The following is a 14,525-nucleotide window of genomic DNA, read 5'->3' on the forward strand; positions in this document are numbered from 1 at the left end:
CCAACCATGTTCCTTCGGATCGTGTCTTAAAGAGCTCGTTCCCTATTATCAGAACACTCCGCTCTCAAAATGGAGGTCTACTTATGGCTCCTAGAGTTTCTAAGACTAGAATGGGAGGTAGAGCCTTCAGCTGTCAGGCTCCTCTCCTGTCCAGTCAGCTCCCAGTCTGGGTTTGGAAGGGCAGACATCCTCTCTACATTTAAGATCAGGCTTAAAACTGTCCTCTTTGATAGGGCTTATAGTTAGGGCTCAAGTGAGTCCATCCTTAGTTTTGCTGCTATAGATCTAGAGTGCTGGAGGATTCCCATGATGCACTGAGCGCTCTCTTTCTCCCTCCCTCTCCTTCTCTCTTCTCCCTCACACCCTCTTTCAAACCCAAATCAGTCAAGGCAGACGGCCGCCCACCCTGAGCCCGGTTCTGTTGGAGGGTTCTTCCTGTTAAAAGGGAGTTTTTCCTCCCCACTGTCGCCGAGTGCTTGCTCTTTGTAGGAACTGTTGGGTTTCTCGCTATAATAAAGTAAGGTCTCGACCTTACCCTGTAAAGTGCCGTGGGATAATGTATATTAAATAAATCAAATTGAAATTAAATTGAAATTGATTGGAGGAGCAGACCGGCCGAACACCACCACCACTGTGCAGGGTCCGGCTCAGTTAAAATTGAAGAGAAAAGCATCTGATAATGAAAATGTGCAGCCTAGAAAAAAAGCCAATTATCCTCTGAGCCCTGGTGAGATAATGACTAAAAGAGATGCATGGCATGTTTAGAGGGCAGTGTAGACAATGTACTCTAGGTGGATGTTACATTCTCTACCTTGCTGGTTAGGAAATGTAAATTATTCTTCATGTTGTCCTGTCTTCTTTCCTCATGTGTAGAGTGCTGCAATGATGATGTATTTTTGTAGCATCACCCTTGTTTCCTCCGCCAAAATCCGATGGGAAATGGGAAAAAGTCTATCATAATAGGATAAACTAAATAAAACATAGAAAGAAACTGTCTAATACTCTAAGTCATATAATGATATAATTTTCAAAACAACTTATCAATGACAATCATATGAAAAACTGAGATTGAACATTTGATTTTTAACCAGTTTAAGTGAATAGGGTAAAAAGTTATTCTTGTGCCCAAAAACAAGGACATGTTTACAGGTTCTAATAGCTGCCCTTTTAACCTGTGCCATGTAAGAAAAATGGAAAGAAATGTGTTGACCAGGTCTCACAATTCAGCATTTCACTGCACTACAACAGCTTTAATGCAGATGACTGATCAGTGGGTGAGTGATATAATCAGGAAAAGGATTGGGTGCTGCGTTTTACTTAATTGACCATTGAGATGATCTCAATCAAACTTTCTGCTTGTCGTTTTAATACTTTGACCTGTAACTGAATGAGGAGTTACTTGTCTAATAGAACATGGGACACTGTGCTGTCCGCCAGGGATGTTCCTTGGGCCCATTGTTCTTCTCTATTTTTACCAATGATATGTGAGTTGTTGAGTAAAGCCAGTTTAGTGATGCTGACTTGAATGTTCTCTTAGAAAATGAAACAAAATTAATTTTGGATGAGGTAACCAAACCAATGTAGTTTTGAATGTGACAAAGGCTGAATGTATTGTATTTGGCTAAAGTCATGCACTTAAGGAAAGAGAACCAATAATGCATCTCCAACAAGGGCAAATGTATACAGCATATCACTGAGGCTGGGGGTCACTGTTTATGGGCAATTATCATGTCAGCCACATAGACAAAATAACAGGAAGAGGAACATGTTTTATAAGAAGAAGCTCTGCTTTTGTTACACCATGTACCACCTTACAGGTCATACAAACCTTCATACATGTTAACTTATCTAATCATTGACAATCTTGGTTAAAGCAAACAGCTTACTCTTTCCATGTTTACAGTTAATAAATGAGAGAAGGGCCCCTAAAGTATACCTGACCAGGCTACAAGCATGTGCCTGTCTCTGTTTTTGGGAGGGGAGTAACTTAAAACTCTGCTACAGTTGTTGTTGAGAATGGCTGACCATACAACAAGACATACAGTCAGTGTTTGAAAGTATAATTATGTTAGCAAATAATAGCAATGATTGTATTACCTCATGGGCCAATGGATAGTTATGTGGAGCCTGACACAGCAGCACAGTGTCGCCTTTACACGAATCATCATTTTGGGAAGTATTCAGCTCTGAAGTACTTTTAATTTCAAAGATATGGTTGACTTGAGTCCCAGTGACAAAAAGTGCAACTTGACATTCATTTAAAATTTCCTCCCATATTTATTGTTGTCAAGCTTTTTTAAAGGATCTGTCCGCTGTTAATTCAGTTAATTCCATTGAAAACTGCTTACCCTGAGGTCTGTAGATTTAATGGAAAAAACAACATTATTTCTTGAAAGACATGGAGTGTTGCCACTGAGTTCTTCAAATGTCATTTGAAACTAATACAAGTCATAAAACCAAAACAATGTGCTGAAAGACACTTACATGCTGAGGGGCCCTTGATTCATTGTAGTATAAAAATGTTGAGTTGTGTAACTTTAATATTCATTTCTTTGGCAAAATAAGTAAGCTTTGTAATTAATAGAGTCCTTTGATATAAAATGCAAAAATAAAGTCAGATGCAAGTACTTCATAAAAAACTTATCACTTTATTTCAAGTATTGAACATTAAGGCAGTGTTTGTATATGGATGTTGAATGTCAACACTATGTCTAAAATGAAAGTCAAAAAGACTTCCCTTAAAACAATTAAATGTAATTACAACCATGATTCAAGTTAAATTAATAGGTGTCAGCTCTTGATGACAAAATGAGTGTATGAAAGTACAAAACAATTATGTTCTAAACTTACAAACAAGAAAGTGTACATCTTATTACAATGTCACTTCACCTGTTTGTATTTTTGACATAAACATGTTCACATTAAATAAAAATACATCCTTTTTAAAGTAATTCAAGTCAAGTTAGAGTATTTACATTAAACTGTTATTTTTTTAATCTAGATTTCACTCTTTACTAACATCATAAAACATGTAAGAAAAACTGTGATTTAACAATAAGACGATGTGTGCTCACTTTTTGCACATCACAAAATAATTGATTTAACAAACCAGTGGCAGTGAAACATTTCGACCAAATATGTGGCATCACATGCTGCCATCAGTAAGCAAAAATATACTTTTCAGAAGCACCAGTGGTTGCTTGCTTTCATTCAGCATCTGAGAGGATATCTCAGGTGTGTGTAAATCCTTCATTTTTACAAGAACAGATCATAGAGCTGTTCCCATTGGGAGACCAGAGAACAGGGCAAGAGTACAAGTATGTTGTAATGAGCCCTCGTATAAAGACAAGGCTGGAAAAGCATGCAGTCTTCATGAGTCACGTAAAGCTTTTCTTTTCACCACACACAAACGCTTCTTTAAGTTGGGAACAGTTTAACTAACCTTTTAGAAATGATTATGAGGTCCAGGGTAATAGTTTGCACCTCAGGAAATACCACTGATAGCCTGGATTCTGGACTCATGGATTAGAGCTCTTATGGACTTTGCCAAAGGTCTAAAGTGATATAAAATGATGAAAGAGCTTTAGTGACATAGTGACACAAGTGTTTAAAAAACCCAGATATAAATCAACAACTGAGTAGGAACTAAGTAAGAGTAAGAACTAAGCTAAATTTGTGACCATTAACATACAACCAAAGCAACTGTGAAATAAAGCGCTAAACTAACAAGAACGTACACATTAAATTTATATAACATTTATTACACCTCAGTTATTGATATCACTGTTGCTACTGATCAAGGTTAGGGTTAGGCTGTGTCTGTGATTCCCAACATCTACATTAAAAGATAAGCCACAGACAATCTGTTGTACAAAACCATGGATACGTTCCATTTGTCTTTCCTACTTCATGTTTCTTTTTCCCCCGATTTTTACTTGTGTTCAGATTTAAAGTTATTTAGAGGAAATGAGGAAAATACAGGAGGAAAGGTAACGGGAGAAGGCAACACAAGTGACCACGACTGGCACAGTCCATTACAGATGAAATGACGCAAGCAGCTTAAAACAATCATATCACCATGCCTTTATGTGTATCTAAATTTGAAACATAATTACCATAGCAACCAAAGGTGTAACAAATCTGGTAACAGTCGACAAAGAAATATGCATCCGGGTGCCCCAGTGGGTCAACTGGTAGAGCGCGTACCACTTAGGTTCAGTCCTTCCCGCAGCAGCCATGGGTTCAAGTCCGACGCATGGCCCTTTGCTGCATGTCACCCCCTCTCTCTCCCCAACTTTCCTGTCCCTATCCAAATAAAGGCAAAAACTGCCTAAAAAATTACTTAAAAGAAATATGCTTCAACTCTTATGGGTACAGACAGGCTATAAATTTGGCAAAATAGCTCATCATCCATCAGCCATGGTAGTATTTGCTGATCAGGGAACATGTTTGTTTACTCTGTCTTGACTGCCAACTTCACAGATTTTCAACCTGGTTCTCATCTTTCAATGTTGGGCGTACATGTGTATGAAAGACATTGAATTTCGCTCAATGTCAAACTGCAAAAATCCAGTGGAAGACACATACCGCAGATTGTCAGAGAGGGGTGATTTAACCACATTCTGTACCTCTGCTTTTTACATAGCCCGCCTATGAGGAAGGTTAGCAACACAGTCTATCAGTGTTAGAGAAAAACTGATATTAAAATACCAGTGTTTACCAGTGTCACACTCAGATATTCAGGGCTGCTTATTATATATGAGCCCAATGGAGTTAGGAAACGTATAGAGTAGAAACAGGCCTCTACTTATTTTGTACCCATAACGGGGGTGTACTGAGAGGGGCCTTGGAAGGCACTAAGGCTATCACTTTTTGTTCGAAATTCAAACACATTCGTTCAAACGTGGGGTGAAGAGTTCGTATTCGAGTGGGGCATTCGAACAATTGCGGGTCATTTCTAACTTGTTTGTTCTTGATTTTATGGAAAAGTGACAAGTGTGTAATGGATACTGGCTGTTGTATATTGATATCTTTTCACTACATAGATGGCCTAGTTTTATGAAATGACTCCAGCAGTGAAATTTCTCCTTAAATCTAGCTTGTTGGACAGATTAGGTTTATTTGGTCTGGGTATAATGGCTTTAAAAAATTTAAAAAATCAGCTTGATAGGATATTCTTCTTAATTTGATGTTTTCCTGAACAAAGCTCCTTTAAAGGCAACCTCAAAGCTACCTAATGCAGTACTGTTCCAGATGGCAACCTAAATACCTAAAATCACTTTTAGGCTCAGAAAAGAGAAGAATTCCCTTCTTCCTTCAGATGTTCTACACCACAGAGTCTTCTGACCTCTCTAATGCTGCATATGTACTATTTGCATAAAGAACTGCAGTATGAACTGTATGAAACAGCAGGCTGCTCATGTCTTTGTCATTCTTCCCAAAAAATTGTCCTTTCTGCAGGGTATCAATGACGGAGGTGTTACAGCTGGCGAGGAGTATGCATGCCCCTATTTCTTTGTATTCCTTAACCAGCCCTTTGAGCGTTGCCATGCCTGTTGAGTCTATGAAAGGAATGGCAGCGCAGTCTAAAACTATTGTGTGGAATTCCAGTTCTCTTTTGACAAGTCCAATAACAACCTCCCCATTGTTTTTATCCCCATTTGCCTTGGCCTGCTTCAGGGACATCTCTTTGGCCTTCTTCTCTGCCTTTCTCCTCTTAGTCATCTCCAAGAAAGGTTCAACTCCAACAGCTTTGTAGAGGGATTTGAGGAAGGTGTCCTTGTTGGCGAAGTACAGAGGAGCTTGGAAGCGGAAGACCTGAACCCGAGGCGGAGGCATGAGGTTTTTGTACTCATCCACATCCTCGTAAAGATCAGAGTCGCTGGCCCGGCCCAGCAGAGAGACCTAACATCAGACATCAGATTAAGTGAGATGAAGAGATTACCAAAAGGCAATAAAGTCACTGAAGTCATTGCAGATCTGGAAATATTGTTTGTATCCGTAATCAAAAACAAGCGTCAAGTAATTTACTCACTTTAGGGTTCTGGGTCTTATAGATGATGCACATCATGGAAAAGATGATTCCGACCAGGAGGCCCACCTCCACACTGATCAGAGCCGTGGCCGACATGGCGACCAGCCAAACGATGGCATCATTCCGGCTAGCGCGCCACTTAGCAGGGACGTCCTTGAACTTCCTCAGTGCCCCGCGAAGGCTGACAATGATGATACAGGCAAGAACACATTTCTGGAGAGCGTAGAAGAAAGGTGCAAAGAAGAGGAGGACGAGAAGGACGACCATGGCGCTGATCAGACTTGATACCTTATGGAGGTGCAGAGAAATGGAGAGAAACAGAGATGGATGAAGAAAGATAAAATACTGTTTGTTTTACAGTGTGCTGCTCTGAATGCTGAAGCTGTACACCAGGTCTCAGGACAGACTTCAGTGATGTTCCAAGAAACCGTCTCATTATGAAGGAAAGCTAGAACATAAACAAAAAAGCAAAAACAATATGTGCTTCATGCAGAACCCCTGATTCCCCATCCTTGCAGAGCAAATAAAGGTAGTGAGAATGTTTCTTCCGGATCTTTGTAAGCACGTGACAGTGCGCAAAACATAATAGGTCTATTATAAACTGAAAACGACAAAGATCTATAGTGTAATTTTGCAAGTGTAGGTGAAAACATCACATTAATGTTTCAAGAAAGAACTCTAAAACAAATAAAGGCATTAAAAATGGGTTTCGCCATTTTCAAAGGGTTTTAAATTTACCTGTGTCTGGCAGCCCGTTGAATCCTTCACCATGGTTTTTGCTAGAGCTGCACTGGTGGTGAAACAGTGGAAGAAGGAGGGGATGATGTTACAGCAGCCGATGGCCAGCATCTCCTGGTTGGGACGAACCGTGTAGCCGTTTTTCTTGGCAAACATCTCGGACAGTGACACAGTGAAGGCAAAACTACGCAATAAAATGAAACCGATTGAGGCTGTGTTAATCTTTGCCCTCAAAAGCATGAGAAGAACCTTTTAGACCTGATGTAAGGAATCATTTCAACTGTATTGTAATTGGTTAGCAAATAAGAATCACATTTAACTGTTGTACTGCAAGAACAAATTTGGCATACAAACGTGGTGTTTCATTGGTTGTACATTACCTAATGACAGCCAGCGGAATGGCATCCAGTGCCACTCTTGACATCAGACCAAACCTGGGCACCTGTGGAGGGATGAACCCTGTGGGGATGTGACCGGAAACACTGGAGCCATAAATACTGTTCAGCTCCCCAAAATGGCTGGCTAGTGTGGCTCCTGCCACTACTACCAGCTCGGTCGGCAGAGGGATCTTCAAACGATCCTTGTAGCGCTCCTGGATCTCTTTCCCTCCCACTATAATCCAAAATTCAGTGTTATTTTCCAAATTAATGAAAAGTAACAATTTGAGTTCAGGTTTTAATTGCAAATCACAAGTACTACATGAATTTTATAATAAATATTGGTAATTTTAGAGAAAACCCACTGTATGAGGAATATGTAAAGTAGAGTTCTTTACCTAATATGGAAATACAGATGGCACTGGTGATGAGATCACACAGGTTAGTCTTGTGAATGTTAGCAAAAATGTTGATCCAGGTGACAACCACTGTGCCGTATCCCTGGTGACGGGGAATCTTTAAACCTAACAGGTATTTAGCCTGCACGGTCAGGATGGTGAAAGAGGCTCCCGTGGCAAAACCGTCAAGCATGGGGGCCGAAAGGTATACAGAGACGAAGCCTAACCGAAACACAGCCATCATGACCTGGTGAGAGGATCATAAGAAGGACAGAGAAGCCAATTAAAACATGGAAACTGAAAGACCAAAGCCAAAATGTAGTTTAACAAGATTAAGAATCTTTGCAACAGTAAAGTCAGAATACAGCTATTCCTTTACCTGGTAGATGCCAGCCAGGAACGTAACAGCAGCAGCGATACTGATAGCGTAACATTCCTTCCCGCACTGCTGGCCCATTAGCTCCACAGTGTGCAGTTTACCAACTGTGAGGTTGGTGTCTATTGAGCCATTAAACACATCAGGAAGTGCAGATGCTTTGAAATCATCATTGAGGTCAAAACCAGCCAGGAACACTTCCCTATCCACCACCTTCAGACAACCAGAAAATAATCAGTGACAAATAATTTCATTTAAGATATTTAAGTACGATCATTGCCATTATGATCCATTACCTGTCCAATCATGAGGCTCATGAGGCTGAAAATCCCCACAGAAACATGTCTGGAAGTCCCCATGAGGAAGTAAATGATGTTGGCATAAAATGAGGTGTATAAGCCATAGATCGGCTCCACGCCTGCCAGCAGGCAGTAGGCAATGGCCTGTGGTACCAAGATGATACCGACAATCACCCCGGACATCACATCTCCCCAGACGTACTCTCTGAGCTTGTATTTAGGCAGCCACTTCACCACAGGGAAGAACCCTGTCAGGGTGGATCGGACTCTGGGTACAGAGCAGGTCACACCCTGCTTCAGCTTGGATTTGAGGACTGAAACTGTGGGCTGTCGCTGGCGTACCCGCCGTTCCAGGAGAGGTGGCAGGGCCGGTGCTGTTTCTGTGACGTTGGTGACTTCCTCCATGGTCTTCAGGAGACAGAGGTAAAACGGTGAGTGGAAGAGGGAGGGGAGGTGGATAAAGTGGTCAGCTGTGCTCCTAAAAGAACATCAAGGAAAAAAGATGTACAGGACGGACAGGGAAAGACAAAATGGAAACAGAATATCAGTGGAGATGACTTCAGCCAATAGATAAGATTGTGTATTGTCCTTTTAGGGTCACATTTATACCTTGTACTTTCATGTTTGCTTTGGTCTATTTGAATTGTGGGGCATTTTTACATTTACTTCGTAGGAACAGTGCTATTTGTAGTTTGTTTCCTCTGGGAGAGCTGCACTGCAGTTTATTTAGATCAAGAAGTGAGACAATGAGTGATCAATCTTAAAACACAATTGTGTAATGGGTATAACAGACTGGTACGAAGGAGTATTAGGGCCATGGATAAGGGGAAAAAAATGATGATGAAGTTTTTTTAAATCATGCACTTTATAGAAAAAAAGTTGAAATGTCGAGAATAAAGTCTAAATGTAGAGAATGAAGTCAAACTGGTTCAGAAGAGGAAGATTTAAATTTTAATTTTGCCTTTCGAGAATAAAGTCTAAATGTTGAGAATAAAGTTGCCATTTCAAGATTACAGTCGACCTTTTGAGATGACATTAAACAGCGCGTATGACTGCCTCTACAAAATGCCTTGTATAGATGAACTGATGAAATTGTACTTCAGAATCAGCTTTAGCGACAAAGAAATTCTCTCTCTTTCGGCTCATAAACACAGTGTAGTTGTCAGCATTAGGACTTTGAAGCGATTGTGCCGAGAGCTTAGGAGAGGTGGCTGCATTCGTGCAAACTGAAATAGCGGGTAATAGACAAATGCAGGGATATTGTTGGTTACACTTGCGTGCAATTCAGAGGGGACATCTTGTATCACAAGACACAATAAGACAACTGATCAAGTTGTTTGATCCTGAAGGTGTGGAGCTCAGGCGGGCACGGCTTCTGAGACGCAGGCATTACTGCAACAAAGGTCGCAACGCGCTGTGGCACATGGATTTGTACGATAAACTGAAGCCATACACCATTGTTATCAATGGTTGTATTGATGGTTTAAGCTGCTATGTAGTGTGGATGGAGGCCTACAGAATAAATAACGACCCCAAAGTAATAGCAGACTACTTCATCTCATCCTTTGCATGCTTGGGAGGATGCATGGAGTGATTGCATGCTGACAGAGGCACAGATCCAGCCCTGTGTTTATTAAGGAACCACACCTTCTCCGGTTTCAAGTATGGACTGCTGTTAAGTTTGGTACAGATGTTCATGTCCCCATAAAATTAATTGTAACTGTGATGTTGTCCCATCATCAGTAATATTCCCACATTCCCATCAGCTTTAGCTGTACATCGTGTTTTATGTTAATTAGCGAATGTTAGCATGCTAACATGCTATACCAGCTATCAGCATGTAAACATTATCACTGCCTCACTGGGCTGCTAGGATGACTGTTGGACTCTTTATCTTGTCACACATTACTGCAAGTATATTGGGCCTATATGGCAGTTTTAAATTCTCTTGAAGTTTGCACTGAAATTCCAATCTTAGTATTATGTGTATGTCAATATTCACTGACGTAAAATGTCAGTTCTGTTTCTTAAAGTGGTAAATAATATAAGCAACAGATGAACATGATCAGCTGGCTTTTAAAACCCACATCTGACACCAAATTACACATCATGGAATGAAAGCAAGTGATCAACATATTCATGACTCAAATGAAGGTTGTGACTGGCAACTCACAAGGCTGGTTATGCTCAGGAGCAGCTGCATGCCTGCTGAGATAACCATGTCAAAGAAACCATAAAACACTTTGCATGACATGTTATCAGCCTCTGCCATCACAGCAACGATGGTATGTGCTGTGATTTAGACTTCCTGTGGGAGCCCTGACAACTCTCACAGACAGATATGACAGCATGATAAATGGGATACTTTTTGATCATTTAGGTTTACTTACATCAGATTTGTTGCTTTGCAGAAAAACAACTTGTTTTGCACTGATAACGGATTTAAGTTTCCTCATTCCTCTACTGTTTTTTTCTTCTTTGTTGATTGTTTCTAACTCACTATTTCTAGGCATTTTTACTTTGCAGGACAACAATTGTTCACTTTGCATAATAATGACCCCTTTAAATAGACCAAAACAGGGCCCAATCTGTGTTCATATGGATCTTAAAAAACGCATTTGACTTTTTTCATTGATAGAAGCCACAGGAGACGAATAATGAGCCTATGTAGCTTTCAGCTATATCACATAAAATCTAAGAAAGCCTTGCAAAAAGAGAGCAAGAATACAAGAACTACCTTGTATTTGTGTTGAACACTCCCAAAAAACAGATTAAAGCTGTCCACCTCAACAAGTTTTTATTCAAGTAGAGAAACACAGACACCTGATTAACTGATGAACAAGGCAGGAGTCATACTGAGAACTTTTTGTAGCAGAAACATTTCATTTATTTACGTGTCAACCATGAACAACACTGAAAACAACTGATTAAAGCAGTTCCTGTAACCCGTTTCTAATCAATTTGTTCCCCGCCTTTAATCATGTGGTATAAAAGCCCCCCACCACTGCTTAGAAATGACCTGAAGACTTCTTTTGAGGCTGGTGTCCACCTTTAATATATATTTGAAATCTTTTCTGTCCAATCATGTTAAAAGTCAAAAGGGGCAAAAAATAACTTTCTCTAAAACAGATATGACGTGAACTACCAAAATAATCACCTTAAATCTAGTAATGTTTTCAATATCACAGCAACAACTATTTTTCTTTTCAAATTTATAGCAGTGCATCAGCCTAAAAGTCATGTTTCTTAATTTTTTCATTGCCATGTGGAGATATACAGAACATTTTATTGTATAGTTTTTTTTTTTTTAAAACCCCTTCAAGGTCTGTCCACACTGTGAGTCTGCAAAAGCAAACTACTGAAGCCAGGACTACTTTCCCAATTGCAAAAAACACCAATAAATTTACAACATGATGTAACCATTAAACAGTAATTTCACCTTCCCCCTACTTTGCTTTGCGGCTGATGTTGATTTAGAGAACAGGTAGTTTTGTAAATCATGCAAATAATTAGTTTAACTGAATTTGAAGAGCCAAAGAAAGTCATTAGAGTAACACACAGGGCTGGAAACAATGAGTACAACTTGAATGTCATGCTCAAGTGCTTGAATTCAATATAATAGTAAACAGAAGATGACTCATATTGAAAGTAGTAATACAATATATGAATATAGGACTGCATGTTTAATAAAGAACTGACTGTGCATTAATTCATATTCAAACAATGTACTGTAGACATCTTTTCTGCAGCTTATCACTGTCATCAACTGTGAAAAAAACTGAGAAGCAACACAACGATAACAATAAGATAGTCTACTCTCTAGTAATATTAGTGAACTATTCTTTAAATGCTTTTCTAAATTTCCAGGTAGCAGAGAAACCAAATTTTAAAACATCGTGGTTCTTCCTTAGATAAATCCAAATTATAAGAACACACTGTTCCAGTCACTAAAGTGTGTGATAATGTACTCACCTGCAGAGTCACCACCACTGGGACAAACAGGACCACAAGTCTCTGATGTGTCGAGTTATAATCAGCTCGGTTGACTGGCTTAACCTCTTCTCATTCTCTCTATGTCTCTCTCTTTCTCTCTCTCTGTGTGTCTCTCTCTCTTGATGTCATTCAGCCATCAGACAGCAGTAGATATAAGTGTGATCTCCGCTGGATAAAAAGTAAGATAAGAGCAGCCCTTTGCTCACCCTCAGTGTTTCTTATTGGCTTGATTACTGGGAGTGGGTGGGACTCTGGAAAGCATATTTCTGTGTGTGTGTGTGTGTGTGTGTGTGTGTATGTATGTGTGTGTGTGTGTGTGTGCGCATGCGAGAGAGGTTAAATGAAGTCAATTTTTTACTGGATCACAATGTTTATCTGTCCTGCTGAAGGCCTGGGGCCTGTGATCATGTTTGCAAAGTGAAAGTGAGCGCAGACTCGTATGTCAGCATACTGTTTAGATACATCCTGTAGACAGAGTGGATTACAGTGCAAACAGAAGATAAGGCATACATGAGGTACAACAAGCAAAGACAGGCCACTGTTATCTGTGTGGCTGCGCGGGAAACAACCAATGTCTTTTATGAATTACACTCAGATCAGATGTGATGTAAGTGTTCTTTGTATTTGTACCTTGACAAAGACAGTAGTAAGTAAGTTACAGGTAAAAATGTGTAATACTAAAATACTAGAAAATGAAATCCAAACTAATAATTAGAAGCGTTAGCCACGTACCCTAAAAGTTATCAATATTCTCACACTAAGTCATTTAAGAACTGGCCTTACACACTACTACTTTTGTCATTTAGCCTTTTTATTAACCCCGTAAACGTTGCCTCTAAAGTCCTGGAACTGTTTAGTACTATACTAAACTGATGTGTTCACTTAATGTTGTACATAATGAATTGCATTTGAGCAGTGATGTGTCACTTAGCTAAGGAAAACTAAGCGAACAAACCAGAAAAGGCCATTTTTATTTTCCCCCTCTATTGGCAGGGACACTTACTTACAGAGGAAAAAATGTATAAAAAATGAGGTCTCTGGTTTTTGCAGGCAGGGATATCCAGAGCAGAGTTTCAGAGCACAGGGCTAGAAGATGAAAACATCATTCATCATATCTTTGACTAATGTTCTCTCTTATGTTTTCAGTTATTTTACTTTTTCACTTATTTTTATTTTTTCTTTTGCATTTTTTCCCCCTACTGTACTCTTAAGCCAAACAATGTGAATCTGAATGTGAGGTGAATGAAACAAAACACTTGTTTATATATAATATGAAATAAGGCTCATACAAGAACTGAGGGTCTGAAATTATTTTATTCAGGCAAAACTCCTGTGACAGACGGATAAATAGACTAAAACTAGGATGGAATGGTTTGTGTGACAGAATCTAAGACCAAAGTGGGTCTCAGACTGTCACACAGAATGGGGGAGTGGGGGTGTCCTTGTTTGCATTATACGCTAGACTGAATGGCATTATTGTCAGTGTTGGTGTGAAGTCGTGGCAGTTAACTTCTTTATCTTCCTCTGATTTCATTAAGTCACAGTTAAGACTGGAGTCACATTTGTAACACACCACCAAAGCATCAAAGAGAGAGTCCAATGCATGTGTGTTTTGTCTGTGTGTGTGTGTGTGTGAGAGAGAGTGCGTGGTTAATATCAGTGCACAATTAGATTAGTGTCACTTCCTGCTGACACAAACCAAACAATCATAAGATATAAGGGGTCTCTGCCCGGCCTGTCATCTTTGTTGTTCCCTCCCTCTAAAGCTAAAAACCGCTCATCCAGTTCCATCTGAGAGGATTACTGCACTGCCCCTTTAAATCCACCAGCATCATCCATCTGTCTGCACGTCTGCTCCACCATCTACAAGCTTCATCACATGTTCATCATGATTTATGGATGTGAAACAAGTGAAATAACAGGACTCACCCATAGAGAAGGAGCAGCTTGAATGTGACCTGCGGGCAACATCAGCCATACCTCCCTGGCTGGTGCCTCTCACCCACTATCAGTATGTTTTCCTCTATACTCCACTCTTCTGCTCTCTGTCTGCATCTTGCTTCTTCCTGTTTCCCTCTGCAAAGCATGATGGGAGGTGCAACCCACTCTCGTTCATGTCTGCCGATCGGAGACGAGCAGAGGGGGAGGGGAGACAGGAGAAAACATGGAGGGAGGGCGGCTGTGGGTGATGGTTACCATAGTAACTAAACCCCCGCTAATGTGTGTGTGTGTCCTTGTGTGTGTGCGTGTGTGTGTGTGTGTGTGTGTGTGTGTGTGTGTGTGTGTGTGTGTGTGTGCGCATAGATGTCC

The 14,525-nt window shown here is 40.1% G+C and overlaps 1 protein-coding gene across 2 annotated transcripts; it reads right to left on the reverse strand.

Moving 5' to 3' along the window:
- Positions 1-2,628: 2,628 nt before the first annotated feature.
- slc26a1 (solute carrier family 26 member 1) lies at positions 2,629-14,278 on the reverse strand. 2 transcript variants are annotated; one of them, XM_023407277.2, is made up of 8 exons: positions 14,145-14,278; positions 8,220-8,700; positions 7,927-8,136; positions 7,548-7,794; positions 7,153-7,384; positions 6,773-6,956; positions 6,035-6,322; positions 2,629-5,904 (listed from the first exon to the last, which is right to left on the reverse strand). In XM_023407277.2, exons 2-8 carry the CDS (start codon positions 8,625-8,627, stop codon positions 5,326-5,328), a joined length of 2,148 nt encoding a protein of 715 aa, XP_023263045.1. In that variant the 5' UTR covers positions 8,628-8,700; positions 14,145-14,278; the 3' UTR covers positions 2,629-5,325. The 2 variants fall into 2 exon arrangements, with proteins under 2 accessions (XP_023263045.1, XP_023263046.1); XM_023407278.2 differs by lacking the exon at positions 14,145-14,278 and adding an exon at positions 12,195-12,411.
- Between the last annotated feature and the right edge of the window lie 247 nt (positions 14,279-14,525).

Source organism: Seriola lalandi, unplaced genomic scaffold (assembly GCF_002814215.2).
Source record: "Seriola lalandi dorsalis isolate HSWRI2012SDOR001 ecotype SW California unplaced genomic scaffold, Sedor1 jcf7180002054332, whole genome shotgun sequence".
Taxonomy (NCBI): domain Eukaryota; kingdom Metazoa; phylum Chordata; class Actinopteri; order Carangiformes; family Carangidae; genus Seriola; species Seriola lalandi.

Bases quoted from the DNA above. Each gene is read 5' to 3' on its own strand.
- slc26a1 (XM_023407277.2), bottom strand. From the start codon at position 8,627: ATGGAGGAAGTCACCAACGTCACAGAAACAGCACCGGCCCTGCCACCT. The intron at 6,323-6,772 runs GTAAATTTAAAA...CACCTCCATAAG, and splicing joins CAACGGGCTGCCAGACACAG to GTATCAAGTCTGATCAGCGC. The intron at 5,905-6,034 runs GTGAGTAAATTA...GTCTGATGTTAG, and splicing joins ATAAGACCCAGAACCCTAAA to GTCTCTCTGCTGGGCCGGGC.